This window comes from Aotus nancymaae, unplaced genomic scaffold (genome assembly GCF_030222135.1).
Source record: "Aotus nancymaae isolate 86718 unplaced genomic scaffold, 86718_ANA_hifiasm-v0.15.2.pri h1tg000053l, whole genome shotgun sequence".
Lineage (NCBI taxonomy): Eukaryota > Metazoa > Chordata > Mammalia > Primates > Aotidae > Aotus > Aotus nancymaae.
The window spans coordinates 16,247,032-16,264,729 of NW_026988467.1; the positions used below are offsets into that span (position 1 = coordinate 16,247,032).

A 17,698-nucleotide genomic window follows, 5' to 3' on the forward strand; every position below is an offset into this window, starting at 1 on the left:
CAGCACTTTGGGAGGCTGAAGCGGGTGGATCACGAAGTCAAGAGTTCGAGACCAGCCTGACCACATGGTGAAACCCCGTCTCTACTAAAAATACAAAAATTAGCTTGGCATGGTGGTACATGCCTGTAATCCAAGCTACTTAGGAGGCTGAGGCAGGAGAATCACTTGAACCCAGGAGGCAAAGGTTGCAGTGAGCTGAGGCCAATACACTCCAACCTGGGTGACAGAACAAGACTCTATCTCAAAAAAAAAAAAAAAATAATAATAATAATAATAATTAGCAGGGCATGGTGGTGTGTACCTATGGTTTGCAGTGGGCCATGTTTGCACCGCTGTCCTCCAGCCTGGGCAACAGAGCATGATGCTCCCAGGGAGGACAGCAACTGATGCCATGCCCGTGACCAGCAATTCTAGGGACAGAATGAGCCCTTCAAGGATGAACTTGATCAGCCTCAGGGTTGTCTCACCATCTATATGCTGGGACATCTGCAGTCATATCCCCAGCCTAGACCTGTCTCCCGGAACTCCACATGGTACATCGACAGCCTACCTGCTATCTCCACTTTGAGCTAATGGGCCTCTCAAGCTTAAATTGTCTCTTTGCCAGCCCCTCCCCGAGTCCTCCTCACCTTAATCAACAGCGGCTCAGGCCAGAAGCTCTCTGATCCCCCTTCACGCCCCACCTACTCTTCTTCCATCCCTACCCACCTGCAGAGGCCACTGGCTCTACCTTTAAAACTGACCTCAAATCTCACCACTTCTCACCATTTCAACTCTATCTAGTCTCTGGTCTTAAGGAGGCCAAAATATATTCTCTACCTAATTTCCATTTGAAGCTAGGAAAAGGACATGATTATAAAACTGTTGTCTAATCTCTTAAAAGTCAGTATTAATTAAACTTTTACAATATATGACAAGGTCTGTGCCATTCAACATTTCACATGTGATACTTCCTTTATCCCCCCAATAACCCTGTGCTAACTTTTATTACCCTCAGCCTGGCCTTCAAGACTCTGCCAGACCTGCCCTGGCCATGCCTCCACCCTCATCTCTGGCCCCACCACCTGCCCCTCACTGCCTTCTCCACCTCTGGCCTTCTGCCAGCTCCATCCTAGCAAGCTCATCACGCAGGACCTCAGCACCCAGCAGGCTCTTCCTGACTTATGCATGGCTGGACCTTTTCTTTTCTTTCTTTCTTTTTTTATTTTTATTTTTTGAGATGGAGTTTCGCTCTTGTTGCCCAGGCTGGAGTGCAACGGCATGATCTTGGCTCATCGAAACCTCCGCCTCCCAGGTTCAAGTGATTCTCCTGCCTCAGTCTCCCGAGTAGCTGGGATTACAGGCGCCCACGACCACACCCAGCTAATTTTGCATTTTTTAGTAGAGACCGGGTTTCTCCATGTTGATCAGGCTGGTCTCAAACTCCCGAACTCAGGTGATCTGTCCGCCTCAGCCTCCCAAAGTGATGGGATTATAGGTGTGAGCCACTGTGCCCAGCCATGGCTGGACCTTTTCATCCTCCAGTTCCCACTTTTGGGAGACCCTTCCCTGCCTGCTCATTCTCTCCCTCCCTCCCGCAGTCCTCTATATTTCCTTCAGTAAGCATTCTGTGTAGTAAACAAATATTATTTCCATTTTACAGATGAGAAAACTAAAAGATGAGCAACAATAAGTGTTTTGCACAGTCCCAATGACATAGGGAGCTGTGCTGTTTAAAGCCCACATTGGCTGACTCCTGATAATTTTTCCTGCTTCAACTTCCCAGAAGCCTTGCCCCCTCTCCAAAGAGAGCATTTGGGTGAAGCTTCAAGACAACTTTGGTTCTGTGGCCTCTAAATAAACCTAAAGCAGGCTGTATTCCTCTACTGTTCTCCAAGGTAGTAACTACTGCAATTCATCAAGGAAACACTGGACTAGTTTAGGAATTCCCACTCTTTAAAAAATAGAGGTATAACTCTTACATGCCCTTAAAACCCAGCTCAGATGTTACCTCCTTCAGGAAGTCCTCCCGGAATTGACCATGGCCTCTTTTATGCTACCCTCCTACCCTGAACAGGCTTTGCACTGGCTGTATGAATCACATCATATGGTTATCAGTAACCCAACGTGTCTCCTATGCTAGACCTGGTGTTCAGACATCCAGGGCAGGACTAATGTCAACTTAGTTATTTACAGCCTTGGGCGAGGTGACGGAGAGAAGAGAGCTGTGTATCTGACAGAGCTACGTTCATAGACCCCTTAACCACAGGGACCCTCTCTGCCATCAGGACGCCTGTCATATATTCTGTACCTTGCCCTTTGCAGGATTGAATGCAATTGTAATAGAACAGTTGTTTTTGGGAACAACATCCATCTCCCATTAGACTGGAAGATCATGAAGGCAGGGAGCCTTCTGTTCACTGCTCTATTAGACTGGATGATCCATGAAGGCAGGGAGCCTTCTGTTCACTGCTCTATTACACTGGAAGATCCATGAAGGCAGGGAGCCTTCTGTTCACTGCTCTATTAGACTGGGAGATCCATGAAGGCAGGGAGCCTTTTGTTCACTGCTCTATTAGACTGGGAGATCCATGAAGGCAGGGAGCCTTTTGTTCACTGCCACTCCCATGCTTGTGGGTGGCACTCCTCAAACGTGTGCTGCATGACTGGAGTAACAGATGGAGGGAAGAGAAGAATGTGGAGGATAAGAGAAGAAAAGAGAGGAGGGTAAGGGACAAATGGACGGAAGGCTGGATGGGCTGCCAGCCTGCTCGAGTCCAAGGTCCCCGTGCTCTGCAGCAGGCACCCATGGCAGCCCGCACGTGGCTGCTGCGCCTGCTGTATCCCAGGGGCGTGAGCTCACCTATAGGAGTCCCCATCTCTGTTGTAGTCACACAAAAGGTAATCCTTTCCCACCACCTTGTCTCTGGCAATTTTCAGTGGCTGGTCAACAGAAGACAGGAGATCCTCACATAGACTGGGGACCTGGCAGAGAGAAAGGACAAGGTCGAAACGGAGGTTAAAACAGCATGCCAAACTCAGGTGGCTAACAATGCTGCAGCCATGTTACGGTCAGAACCTTTAACATCTGGCCCTGGGTTCTGAGCCAAGATCACAGGCCTGTTCTTTTCTTTTCCATGTGTGTCTGACACCAACTGTGTCCCTCTATAAAGAAGCCCGTTCTTGAATTACAGTGGAGCATGATTTGTAATACAGTCTTCCTTCCAAAAACGGGTGTGCGGCTTTAATTACCTGGTCACCAGGGTGGCCTAGTAAATTTAAGTGTGTATGTGCTTGGTATTGGTCTCTGGTGGGCAAAGTACAAGCTGAAGTCCTGAGAAGAAGGTAAACATTTCAAATACACAGGAATCTAAAGAACTCAGAGAAGAATAACTCGTCCGTGCCGGAGAACTCCCACAGGCTCCCATGCTGGGTGGAGTTTCCAATACTTTCCAGGCCCCTAGCCAAGTGTTACCAGTTGGCTCGTACAGTCAACTGTCTCTACTGCAAAGAGAGCTTCACCCCGGCTCCCACAGCACAGAGCCCCATTGGGTTCACCCCTGTCTGGCCTGCCAGGGGGCCGCCTCACCGAGAAGGATGACTTCGTGGTCAGGGGCTGGCAGGACTTACACCCTGGGCCAGTGCTGAGACTCTGACACAAGGCTCTGCAAGTAACCAAGCCACGGGCCTCCTCCTCCCAACTCAAACATCAATTTCCACCAAAATGTCCCAGAAAGGGATGGCAGTACTTTCAGAAACGGATTCCTTCAGGCTTGAGTCACTTCCACACTGTATTTTCAATGTGCTGACTTATTTGTTTCATGGGCCTGGGTTTATGGGGGCCCCACTGTATCATTTACCAGGCAAGCGCCTGCCAACTGCACCAATAACCCTTCCCAATGGAAAAGTTAAATTGTACAGCAAAGACACCAGCAGAGCAGCTCGGCAGAGAGGCTGACAGCCATGGTGGTTCCTGTGTTCTTCCAGAAGGCCCTTGCCACCAACCAAGAGACAGGGACAGGGAGCCCCACCACCACAGAGACTACCCAGCCTCCATGGGCTCCTCTGCTACCCCTCCAGGGTGCTTTAGAACTCAGCTTGGAAAGCAATATCCAGCACAACTAAAGAAAGGACTGTAACCCTGCCTCGTAACTCACAGAATTTCTGGCCTTGGTGAGACGATCTGTTTCTTGCACAGGGGACAGCACTCAAAAGAGAGAGACATACACCACACCAAGCCCTGTGTACAATGTGCTGGGCTTACAGGTGTGAGGCCTAGGCCTGGCCTATACCTGTGCTTGTTTTCAGAATTCTTTTTCCAGGTGTATCTGCCCTTTCCAAGCAAACAAAATAAAATGGGGGCTATTTTCCAAGTTGGTTTTGGTGACATATCATGCCCCTTACCATTTCCATGTGCGCGTCATGCACCATGAACTACGTTAGGCCCTTTACAGAGAGCATATCGTTGACTTGAAAGCTCACACACATTCAGCAAAGTGGGTATGTAAATCCCCATTTTACTGATTAGAGTTGAGGCCCGGAGTCACTGACTTACCCAAAGGCCACACAAGAAGCAAGCAGTGGAGACAGAAAACAAAACCAGGGCCATATGAGTCCAAAGGCCCTACTCCTCCCACTCTAACTTTGGTTTAATGTCCAGCGAAGGGGAAGGACAGTGCATGCCAAAGGCACACTCTGGTGGCAAACGGCCCCCTCCTAGTCCCACCCCTGCTTAGGAGTGGCCACAGAGCCCTTCACCTGGAAGGAAGTCCTGGCTGAGAAAAGCAAGGTCTAACAGCTTCCACCCAAGGCAACTGGGACCTGGAAGAGGCCCTGCTGTGCTGCCACAGCCAGTGAAGCACCCCTGGGTACCTATGCGCCTGCTGCCTTGCCTAACACATCACACCTGTCCCTAAGCATCTCCATTTATAATGCTGGGCTGCTGCCTTGGCTTGTCTGTTGGGCCTCAACTTTTGCCTGGAACCCATTCTCTCTGGTTGGAGTCCTGACACCATCAGCCCAATTTATCCTGAATTATAGTAGAGACTGAGCAAATAGGGTCTGAAGTTGGACTTCCTGACTCCACTGCATACAAGCAACCTTATGGCCTTGCGTAAGTCATTTTACTTCCCTACTAAGACTTTGTTTCCGTACGTGTAAAGTGGGGATAATAAAACCAACCCATCTGGATATCCATCCCCATGTGATTCTGAGGACCCACATGAGGTAATGCATTCAGTGTTCAGGGCAGAGCCCGGCACAGGGAAATGGCCGTATGTTATTGCCTGACATATTCAGGTTCCTCTCTCTTCCTTTAGACAAGATCATCAGTCACCTGTTACTCTCAGATGTCAACACCAGCCTCGATCACACCTGAATTCACTGTGCGGCTTCAGACACGGGGTACAAACGTACCTGTGAGGATCCAGTGCCTCAACTCCAGTTCCACCTGGAGCCAGCTGCTTCCCTTTTCCCGCCAGGCATGCTGCTTGCAGCTGAGTCCCCCCAATGTAGGAAAGCTCACAAGAAAATGGGGTTTGGCATAAAAGAGGCTTGACTCTACGCCTATCCAAGATTAATCTATGAATCAAAAGCATCTACTAATTTCTTCCTAGCACTTAACACCAGGTGGAGTAATTTTTCATTGATCAGTTGTCTGTCTCCCTCACTAGAATGCAAGTTTTACTTGGGCAAAGACTTCCATCTTATTCACCGCAGGATTCTCAGTGCCTGTGGCAGTGCCTGACATATAGCAAATGCTTAATATATTTGGGAGGAAGGGAGGGAAGGAGGGAGGGAATGAGGAGTTTTACAACATGGGAGCCTCCCAAACTCCAATCAACTTTATTTTTAAATTAATAAATTGGCAGGTAGGAATCTTTAGCAAAAGCGCTTGTCCAGAACTCAATTTGAATGGATGCTGACAAGTTTCATGTGTGGTTCCAACCAGACACTCTCAGATACGAAACATGGTATGGTGAGAAAGCACTAAACAGAGAGACCTTCGGCTGTCATGAAAGCCCCGGCATTTTTATTAATATATGACCTCAAGGAGCCACAGCAATGGTGGAAAGAACGAGAACTAAGAGACCTGAGAGTTCTAGCCTCTGCTCTGCTGTGAGCTGGCCACAGAACCTTAGGCAAAGCCCAAGACCATTCATTTGTCAAACATAGTCGATGAGTTGCATGAACGCAGACCACCCATGAAGATCTGTGCTCTGTGCCGGGACTTCTGACAGCCTGTATGCCAGGTACTAACCAACCCCAGAGAAACATACATTTAAACTGGAACTCAGAAACTAGCAGTGCCTGTCCTACAGTGAAAAGCCTCTGGGACTTGATTTGGCCAGCTGACTCTCCACCCGAGCAGGCACAATTTTGTCCTGTTAGATAAACTTGCAAGTTGGGCCATAGTTTTGGCCACATTTCCATCAGCCCTGTTTCTTCGGATCAAAGAGAATCTAGAATAATAACATTTTCGTTGCCATGGGGAATGAGAAGTGTGGCATACATGGTGTGCCCACAGACTTGAACCAGAGCAGCCACCCAAAGGTGCACTAGTCATGACCTGGCACCACTAATGATCCCGTCTCATACCCACACAGTCCCTCTACCTCTGCCTGAACGACCCTCAACCAACCAGAGGGTCCAATTCACCACTCTCCGAACATGCAAGCTTGCACACGTATTCTTCCACTTAAATATCTTCCCTATTGAGGAAAATAGAGGAAGACCAGTTCAATCTGAATTTCAGATACACAATAAATAATATTTTAGTATGAATACTTCTTAAAGGTTACATGGCTTTTTTTTTTTTTTTTTAATTGAGATGGAGTCTAGCTCTGTCACCCAGGCTGGAGTGCAATGGCACAATCTTGGCTTACTACAACCTCCGCCACCCATCTGGCCTACCATCCAGCTGCTGATCCTCTTACCTCAGCCTCCCCTGTAGCTGGGACTACAGGCGCACACCACCATGCCCAACTAATTTTTATATTTTCAGTAGAGACAGAGTTTCATCATGTTGGTCAGGCTGGTCTCGAACTCCTGACCTCAAGTGATCCACCCATCTCGAGCTCCCAAGATGCTGGGACTACAGGCGTGAGCCACTGCACCTGGCCAGGTCATATATTTTTATTTGCTAAATCTGGCAGCCAATCCCCACTGCTCTCTTAAATCTCACTGATCCTTTAGGGCCTGGCCCAAACTCTGACTTGTTTATAAAGATGTCAAATTCTTCAGAATTCCTGCAGTAACACTGATACCACCTGAATCCTAAATGCTTTGGGGATGGCTGTTCTAACACTGCCGATGGCTGTCGCCTTACTCCTTCCTCACCACTTCGCACTTCTCACTGTGAACTAACTCCACACCTACAGAGGCCAAGGGCCCTTCAGCCTCAGCACAGCATCACGCCCGCCGCGGGAGGGATCAGTCAATGCATGTTGATTCCATGTAAGTGGATATTAATCCTATGGTCTGAGGTCATATTACAGAACCAGAATAAAGGCAGTGTATCTCCGTAATCTAACCAGACCCTACACTCATCTGAACCCCCACCCCACTCCCTAGTAGTGTCGCATGCTTAGAGCAGTAGAAGAAATCACATTAAGTGACATGGACCATGGGTTTGTACATGAAACGATAGGTCCAAACAAAGCTGAGAGTTCACTTTGGGGTGTGTGTGGCACTGGCTCTGTCGCCTCCAAAGGCAGGGAGGGGCTCTGAGGAGGAGGAGCAGTGTTGACGTGTGGCAGCCGGATGGTTTCTGTCTAAACCACCCATCTGAACTGCCTAACAGCCTTGGAGGGAACGTTCAGATAACACCAAAGGTGTCAGACCAATCCAGGCTGTTGGGGGGATTTAGACATAATTCCCAGTGACTTGGAATAATAAACACTGCACTGTCCAGGGCAGTGCCTGCCGCCTTTCTGGTGGGGAGTTCAGGGCTCCACCCGTTCCTCTGCGGCCACAGGAGTGTGCCCACCCCAGGGAGCAGGAGCTGCATGTCCTTCACCACTGGTACTTTCACCGGGCTTAGCGGTACCCAGGGGGCCACTGGAAAGACGGGTGGAGAGTGGGTAAAGTGAACCAGGTCAGGGAGAGGAAAAGCCCTCAGAAAGCAGAGGGTAAGGGAGAGGATAGGATGCCATTAGCTCAGGTGACACCTGAATAATAATCCGTAGAAGGACCAGGTAGTCATAATAGCCAAGGCCCTGTCCTGTGTGCCAGGCACTATGCCAGCAGCTCTCCCTGCCCTCCCCTGTGATCCTGAAAACCACTCTCCAGGCACACACTTGCTCCTGTCCTTACTTTAAAGAAGGGGAAACAGGGCCTTAGAGAAATAATTTGACCAGAGCCACGCAGCTACAAGCCAGTGTCTGAGGAAGGACATGCAGATACAGCCCAGCTAGGTTCAAAAAGAAATGACAGATATTCTTGCTTTCGCCCAAACTGAACCCTTTAAAAAAAAAAAATCATCTAACCCAACAGCTGATCACATGAAGAGATACAAATCAGAAGTTTCCGGCCACAAGTAAGGTTCGTGTTTGTGCCACCATATGGTTCTACTTTGCCTCTTCCTCTTCTCCATTAGTTATTAATGTTGAAAAAAATTGTTCAACCAGAAAAGAAACTTGAGATGAACCCTTTAAAAAAGCACAAAAGCCAGACCAGCTCAGATCCATGGAGTCTAATCCATGGTGCTCTTGTCTTTAAGAAGTGCACCCTTGTACCTCGGTTAAAAAAAAAAAATGGTCAAATGAACACATTCCATCTTTTGATCTGCCCGTTGGCGGAGAGCCCACCACCAGCGAGATAGCAATCAAAAACAGACTGCACATTCGGGTGCACTCAGAGGAACTCAAGAGGAAACCGCGACGCCAGGATGCTGAAGCTCCCCACGTCCAGCAGAGGGCTCTGTGACAATTTGTTCCTTTTATTTTTCCCGAGGCCCAAAACTTTCCTTTCTTAAAGAAAATTTAGCCAACTGGTCATAGCTTATTTTCTCTCTCTTAAAAAAAAAAAAAAAAGCATTTCTAGTGGCACACACACTAGTGTCAGAAACAGAATATACAGCGTGGCATTCTGTAAAAACACCAACCTCAAAACCAAACAGGTTCAAATCCTGGGTGGGCCACTTGTTGGCTGAGTGTAACCTTCCCAAGTCTCTGGAACTGAGGGTTACGGCAGCCACATCAAGGAGAAACTCATGCTGTTCCATAAACCCAGAGTGCCCACTCTAGGCCCATGTCAGGTGCAAGGGCTCTGCACAGGAGGAGATGGACATGGGCGGTCCCACTCTGGCAGCAAAGTCCAGCCACAGAGGTGTCCTCAAGAGGCAAGGGTAGGCCAGGTGTGGTGGCTCACGCCTGTAATCCCAGCACTTTGGGAGGATGAGGCGGGTGGATCACTTGAGGTCAGGAGTTTGAGACCAGCCTGGCCAACATGGCAAAACCCCATCTCTACTGAAAAAAAAAATACAAAAATTAGCCAGGTGTGGTGGTGCGCACCTATAATCCCAGCTACTCAGGAGGCTGAGGCAGGAGAATTGCCTGAATCTGGGAGGTGGAGGTTGCAGTGAGCCAAGACTGTGCCATTGCCTTGCAGCCTGTGCAACAGAGAGAGATTCTGTCTCAAGAAAAAAAAGAGGGAAAAAAAGAGGCAAGGGTAGGAAGTGAACCTGCAGGAGATGACGGAAGGGGAGCCTCGGGGGGAGTAAGCGGTCTAGGAGGTGGCACAGATATGACATGTGAATAATGACCAATGAGCCAGCCCTCCAAGATTGTAGGGGAAAATAACAGGCATTCCAAGCAAAGGGAAGAGCTGGCATGAGGCTGCTGCAGAGGCCACTGGGGCGAGTGCAAGAACAGAAAGGAGCAGAGCGCGGCTGGAGTGAGACCCAGCGAAGCAGCACCTCCTGGGCCCTCCTGGGCCACTCCAATTGTTAGGGCAAACCCTGGCACACTGCTTTTCTTAAGAATTAAAAAAAAAGAGGCAGGTGCAGTGGCTCGCTTGAGCTCAAGAGTTCGAGACCAGCCTGGGCAACACAGCAAGACTCTGTCTCTACTAAAATAATAATAATAAAATAGCCAGGCACAGTGGTGCACACCTGTAGTTCCAACTACTAGGGAGACTAAGGTGGGAGGACTGTTTGAACCTGGGAGGTTGAGGCTGCAGTGAGCCGTGTTTGCAGCATGGTACTCCAGCCTGGGTGACAGAGCAAGAACCTGACTCAAGAAAAAAAGTGTTTACTTACATATAATAGGTCAAAATTCAAAAAGGTACAAGAGGAGATGCTGGGAAAAGCCTCTCGGTGAGGGCCTGCAGGCTGGCTGCCCCCCACCTAGGGAGACGGCCTCCAGGTCAGGACCCAGTCCTTCAGTGGGGCTCCCTTCACTGGTCTGTCCAGGTAGACATGTGGCCTCCACCAGCCTGTGAGAGATGCAGGGACCCCCCCACCCCACCACCACTACTCAGTGTGGAGAAAACACAAGCCTGCTCCCCAACTCCCCAAAGATGGCTTCATTACAAAGACCTCAGTTTGTCATTAGGAACACTGAGCATGGAAGCACCGCTTCATGCAGCTGAGGCTGAAGCTTCTCACTCATTCTGCCTAATGCCTCTCTGAGTGTGGCCACCCTGTGATGAGAAGGCACCTTCACAAGCAGCAGCCTTGCACCAGGCCTGAAAGTCACACCCAGGTGGCCAAGCTTGTTTTGGATGGGAAGCAGCTGTGCTCCGGGAGACTCAGGCAAGTGGTGCCCCTGAGTAACCAGAGAGGGAGCCCCGGGGGCTCTTGCTCACCCCAGGAAGCATCAAAACATATTCCCTTAGGATAAGTCACATGAGTTAGGGTATGGCGTACTTACTCGGAGGCAGGATTGAAGGCACCCCTGACCTATGGATGAGGAAACCCAAGCACAGGGAAGCTGCTGGCCCCGGCTGTCCCAGCCAACATGGGGTAGAAAGGAACTAGAATCTCAATTTGAGACTCCGACCCAGGTCTTCCAAAGACCAGGCCCCACCAGACCAACAAGGCAGCTGCCCCCATCCCCAGTCAGGCTCAGGGGACAGGGGAGGAAAAGAGAATAGAATCAGGGGAATTATGGGTCTGTGAGGACCAAAGCCTTCTCTCCCAAGTGCCCAGTCACAGCAGACCCAAGGTGCCCGGGGTCGCCTGGGAAGGGCTGTAGGGCCAGCCTTTCCTGCCGCCCACCACAGCGCACAGATCCATCATGTGGCCTTTCCACTCTGGACCTCAGGGACCCCTGGACTGTGGGCAGGGGCTCAGTGACTACAGCCCAGCAGAGCCTCATAAGAAACGGGCCCCTCGCCTGCCAGGGCCACACACAAAGGGACTCTTCCAGGTCCAGCCTCTCTCCTCTTTAAGCAGTCACTTGGCACTGAGGGTCATATTCTTTTTGTTTGTTTTGTTTTGTTTTGTTTTTGAGACGGTGTCTTGCTTTGTTGCCCAGGCTGGAGTGCAGTGGCAGGATCTCAGCTTACTGCAACCTCCGCCTCCCAGGTTCCAGTGAAGCTCCTACCTTAGCCTCACGAGTAGCTGGGATTATAGGTGTGAGCCACCATGCCCAGCTCATTTTTATATTTTTAGTAGAGACAGGGTTTCACCATGTTGGCCAGGCTGGTCTGGAACTCTTGACCTCAGATGATCTGTCCGCCTTGGCCTCCCAAAGTGTTGGGATTACAGGCGTGAGCCACTGTGTCTGGTCAAGGGCTATATTAAGTACATGCACAGCCTGCTTTCTTCCTGTGAAGACCGTACATTGTAAGATGCACCAGTAATTATAACATCATTAAGTGTACATATTAAGTATAAAAAGCAATTTTCCAATTTTGGCAACATTAAAATGTGAGTGACGGTGGGGCATGGTGGCTCACACCTGTAATCCCAGCATTTTGGGAGGCCGAGGTGGGGTGGATCACCCGAGGTCAGGAGTTCGAGTCCAACCTGGCCAACATGGTGAAATGGGTTTCTACTAAAACTACAAAAATTTGTTGGGTGTTATGGCACATGCCTGTAATCTGGAACCTGAGGCAGGAGGATCTCTTGAACCCTGGAGGCGGATGTTACAGTGAGCCAAGATGGTGCCACTGTACTCCAACCTGGGTGACAGAGTGAGACTCTGTCTCCCAAAAAAAAAAAAAAAAAACGGTGAGTGAGCCACGTACCACAGATTTGAGATAATGGTACACATGGCACATCTGGCGGAGTAACACAGATGTTTCTGACGTAAGATTTTTTTGACTTTGCAATGGTGCAAAAGTGACAGATATTCAGTAGAAGCTGTAGGTGAAATTTGTTTTTTTCCTGGGCTAGCAATGCATGGTCTGAACCTCCCTCATGATGCAGGGAGGCAGCAGCTCCCACAGCTCCCCGCCAGCCCCATGATCACGAGGGTAAGCGATGACACTCTATAGTCACTGCATGCCAGGTGCTGTCACCCCACTGTAGGCATGTTCTGAGCATGTTTAAGGTCAGTCAGACTAAGCCATGATGCTTGGCAGGTTAGGGGTATTAAAAGCATTTTCTACTTCCAATGGGTTTTTCAGCATGCAACCCCTTCAAAGGTCCATCTGCACCCACTCGAACGAGGCACACAACTCAAGGTGGGGGCTGTGGTTTGTTACCCAGGGTTTAATGCAACTGAGGCTAGCCACGAGGGCCAACATCAGGAAATCATTTTTGACCAGCAAATGATTTATGCTACTTAGAAATGAGTCTTCCATAGGCCATTAAGAACAGAGAGCTTTTTCGGGAGCCGGTAAGTCCCCTCCCTCCCTTTCTTTTCTCAGGCAGGTGCCCTGACCATCCAGAGATACATAATCAACAAAAGTAGGCCTCCTGGGCTAGCTTTCAGTCATTCATACTCCAGACCCTAAAGCTTTGCCCTCTGGAAGCTCGCAGCCTGGAAGAGACCATAACAGTTGCCTAAAGAAAGGGTCAGGAAGGAGCAGAACAAAGACGACAAATAGAAAGGAGAAATAAAAATCACTACATCTGGGTCAAGCACAGGCACACACAAGGCTCCTCCTGTTGTCCACACATAACCTTAAGCTTCGCTGAAAGGATGAACCAGGCCCTCCGAGCCTAATTAAATTACCCATTTCCTGGCTAGCCCACAACCCATCACCTTAGAGAGAAGCCAGGGTCTCTCTAAGCTCCCTGGCTGCTTTTAATTAAAGACTGGTCCCTGAGAGATGACGCACAATACACAAGCACCTTTGAGTCTCCAGAGTCATCTGGGACTCAATGCTGGGAACTGCCTGCAGCTGCCCAGCTGGCAGATACTACCCATAGCCAGGCGATGGAGCACAAGGAGGCTCCCCTGACTGAGCCCTGCCCCTCACCCCTGCTCTCTACACAGCAATCCTGCATGTCTATCCAGACCACCTTCCTCCCTACCCTCCACCTAAGTCATCCTTCAGGGTCTGATTCGGCCACGCCTACCTATTTCACAGTAACCTCCCACAGCCACCTAGGCAGAGGCCGTCACCCTACCTATGCTCCTGCACCCTGCGCAGGGTGCAGTCCTGAGCCTCACAAGTTTGTGATATGTATGTCTCTCCCCAGGGCAGGGATGAGCTGTCTGGACTGTCTCATGCCTGGCTTAATGCTGGCAGGACTTCCAAAGCGTTGGTGGGATGGTGTGAGATGATGGAAAACTAGGGCCTCTCAGGTCAGGTCCTGATCTTTTGAAGCCCAAGCCTGCCTTGGTAGGAAGCAAGTTCTCAGTGCTCTTCAGTGGGTGGGAGAGAGACCCTCAATGTGGAGGGCATTTCATCCTCATGACCGCCAGCCCTGAGTCGGATGATGTCATGCACCCACGGGGCGCGGGCTGCTGCTGCCCCCTGGGCCCTACACCGGCTCCTCCTAAAGCCAGGCCTGCAGCCTTCCCAGCATGAAGGCAAGCACGAAGTAGTTGCTGTTCTCTTTCGGGACGGTCCTCAGTCCTCAGTCTGGCTTTCTCAGTTCACATTTTTATTAAGGATTGTTGGCTGGGCACAGTGGCTCATGCCTGTAATCCCAGCACTCTGGGAGGCTGAGGCAGGCAGATCACTTGAGGTCAGGAGTTTGAGACCAGACTGACAAACATGGTCAAACCCCATCACTACTAAAAATCCAAAAAAATTTAGCCAAGCATTGTAGCAAGCACCTGTAATTCCAGCTACTCAGGAGGCTGAAGGAGGAGAATTGCTTGAACCTGGGGCGTGGGGTGGGGGTGCAGTGAGCTGAGATCATGCCACTGCACTATAGCCTGGGTGACAGAGTGAGTCTCTGTCTTAAAAAAATTTTTTAAGGATTACTGTATTGGCTTGTATTCTTCTGTCACCTGAAATCTTTTTGGGAAAAGACCAGGTAAAAAGACACAAATATATCTCACATATAAGTTGGGTTTTTTTTTACAGCTGAGCTCAGTGGCTCACTCCTGTAATCCCAGCACTTTGGGAGGCTGAGGTGGGCGGATTGCCTGAGCTCAGGAGTTTGTGACCAGCCTGGGTTACACGAAGAAACCTCGTTTCTACTAAAATGCAAAAAATTAGCTGGGCGTGGCAGTGTGCACCTGTAGTCCCAGCTATTCAGAAGGCTGAGGCAGGAGAATTGCTTGAACTTGGGAGGCGGAGATTGCAGTGAGCCGAGATCACACCACTGCACTCCAGCCTGGGCAACAGAGTGAGACTCTATCTCAAAAAAAAAAAAAAAAAAAGATGTTTTTTCTCCAAAGACATTGTAATTTCACAGAGGGTCTCCATCCTCTGTGTTTAAATGAAAAGATATAGAGTGAAACCAATTTTTTGTTCTCATCAACATTTTAATGAAACATTATTCAAGGTCCTGCTGTAGGTCATAATTTCCAACAGTCTATGGACGACGGTAAGTGAGGACTTATTGAACTATCAAAGTTATGACTGGAATAACAGCAAAGATATTTAAGTCTTACCATGAGTGAGGCATGTGACACACATCCTTACAGCAACCCTGTAGGAGGCAGGGGTGGTGTTATCCCACATTACTGTTTACAGATGAAAAAAAGAGGCACACGTAGGTTAAACAACTTGACTATGTTCACACAGCAGGTAATTCAATGAAAGCCATGCAATCCCACCCTGAGGCCATGTGGACGCTAGGATCATGCCTGGTGAATAACCTAGGGGGCAAAATAGTTTAGCTGAAGAGTCACCAACTGAATGGTGCCAGAGAGAAGTACTTGGCAAGACTGGGCTTTCGCACACTGAGGTCAGTGTGAATGGAACCTCTCATACAAACCTCCTAGGGTAGAGCATCAAGGCCTAATTGCAGGCAGGGTAATGGGAAATCCATCCATTTAGTCATCACTGGATACTAAGGGTAAGGCCTGCACCTCAGGCTTTATAAACCATGTGTGTGCCAAATGTCCATGTCTAAAGCTAGAGTTTAGGATGAAAACTATGAATGGGCTACCATGGAAGTTACAAAATAAGAATGCAGGGGGGAAACCTGAGGGCATGCACCACCTGAATGCGGGCGGAGCCAGATGGGGCAGCGCAGGAAAGGCTGTTCTTTGCCGTTGATCTGGGGGTGGGGGGTCATTATCACTCAGGAGGACAGACCAACAGCATCGGGGGCCTGTGGGTTGATATTCATCTGCACGGTGGCACTGGTGGGGCTGCCAGGGAAATCTCACATGTTCTGTTCGGCAGAAACGAGACACCCGAGGCAGAACGTGACAATAAGGAGTCATGCGGCCAGGCCACCATGGGCAACAGCAATGCAGGGGACACTCTGGATTCTGAAAGACTGTGAAACACCCTCAAGTCCAAGAGGATCTGCCCCAACTCCGCGACCTCCAGAGCCTACACGTGGGGGTGGGCCACAGCCATCCTGCCACACCTGCTCAGTCCCCCGACGATCCAGGCACGATGCTGAGCCCTGTACTCCTCACCCCAGGGGCCCTGACAGCCCCCACAGGGGGCGAATGGCCTTGTGAAGCCACACAGAGGCTGACCAGCTCAGGGCATGGAACCACTGAGTCACAGAGCAGAGGTCTGGCTCCCTCCAATAGATTCCCCCAAAACCCTCACAACCACAAGCTTCTAAACCCAATGACCTACCAAGATTCCAGTAATACTTTTGCTTCCCTTCAAGTAGGAGTGTTAGTGCCATGTTTGTGTGTCTGATTGGGGAGGGGGCGGGTGCTGAGGTAAACCCAACAAGTCGGGTGGCTGCCCCGTTCTCAGCACAAAAGTCATCCAGGCTGTCTGGCCACAACGTTTTACACCGGATTCCTTCCACTGGATGGATGTCTCATCAAGTTTGGCTATAATTTCACTGAGTCATCCATAGAAGTGACTGCGCAGGGGAGACTGGAGGGGACATCTCCAGGGGGCCACATCTGAGCTGAGTTACGGGAAGTGAAGCGGGGCGTGGCAGTCAGGGCAGGTCACAAAGCAGCCCAAGGACTAAGGTGCAAGAAGGAGCATCTGTCAGTCAAAGGCAGGCAACGTGAGATGCCGAATGCTGATGGCTGTATAACCTTTTTTTTTTTTTTTTTTTGAGACAGAGTCTCACTTTGTCACCCAGGCTGGAGTGCAATAGAGTGATCTCGGCTCACTGCAACCTCTGCCTCCCAGGTTCAAGTGGTTCTCCTGCCTCAGCCTCCCGAGTAGCTGGCACTACAAGCACCCACCACCATGCCCGGCTAATTTTTGTATTTTTTAGTAGAGAGAGGGTTTCACCATGTTGGTAAGGCTGGTCTTGAACTCCTGACCTACAGTGATCTGCCAGCCTTGGCCTCCCAAAGTGCTGGGATTACAGGCATGAGCCACTGTGCCCAGTCAGCTGCACAACTCTTGAGTATGCTAAAAACACTGGATCATACACTTTAAAAGTGTAGATGTTATGTTATGTTACGTTATGTTATGTTATGTTATGTTATGTTATGTTATGTTATGTTATGTGAATTCTATCTCCAGAAAGATGTTCTTTAAGAAAAAAAAGGTGAATCAAGAGAGGATATTTTAGGCAGAGAGAACCACATGGATCCAAGACCTCACAGGTAGATATCCAGCGATCCAACAGTTTCAGAATAGAAGTACGTTATGTGACCCAGGGTTAGGAGAGTAAAAAGTGACCCCAGGTGCCAGGAACCATGAGCAGTACTGTCTTTCTCCGCACTCTCAGCTGTAGCTAACGATTCACTCTTACTACCCAGAGCTTTTCCACATCAAAATAAATCAAGTAATGCAGGGACTGGCCACTGGCCTGGAAGTCAGAGCTGCTTCTGCCATGAAAAGGTGCTACAAAAGGCATGCCCCGGCTCCCTGGTCTCTGCAATGGGTGGTTCTTTGAGAGAAGAGCACTTGAGGGCTGAGAGTACAGAGGGAGGAGCTCAGGGTGACAAGGGTGGGAGAGGAAGTCTGGGCCTACCACCTTCTACCTGGTATATTCAAGTTCTAAGATTTTGCTTGAAAAAAGGGCTATACCAATTTTCGAAATGTTTGAAAACCCCTAGATGAGATAATCAGGAAGGTTCATTTTAGTGTTGACATCCTACAAAGTTTCATAGTTCAAGACTGAACAGTTAATCAAAAGTTTGTGACATTTTTCCTAAAACAAACCTTTACTGAGCTACCAAGGTACGCTGAGGCTCACGCCAACTATGGCCTGCCCAGCCCTCCGGCTCACAGCCTTAGGACACAGACGCAAGCAGCTGAGTCA

The 17,698-nt window shown here is 49.5% G+C and overlaps 1 protein-coding gene and 1 pseudogene across 4 annotated transcripts in view; both read right to left on the bottom strand.

The window, feature by feature from the left end:
- Nucleotides 1–17,698, bottom strand: part of CAPZB (capping actin protein of muscle Z-line subunit beta) — a 151,086-nt gene that overhangs the window by 44,844 nt on the left and 88,544 nt on the right. For all 4 annotated transcript variants that reach the window (XM_064363376.1, XM_064363375.1, XM_064363374.1 and 1 more), the window contains exon 3: nucleotides 2,843–2,964. In XM_064363376.1, coding sequence (XP_064219446.1) covers nucleotides 2,843–2,964 — 122 coding nt within the window. The remainder of the gene's footprint in view (nucleotides 1–2,842; nucleotides 2,965–17,698) is intronic.
- On the bottom strand, nucleotides 9,232–15,722 carry LOC135269374 (uncharacterized; annotated as a pseudogene).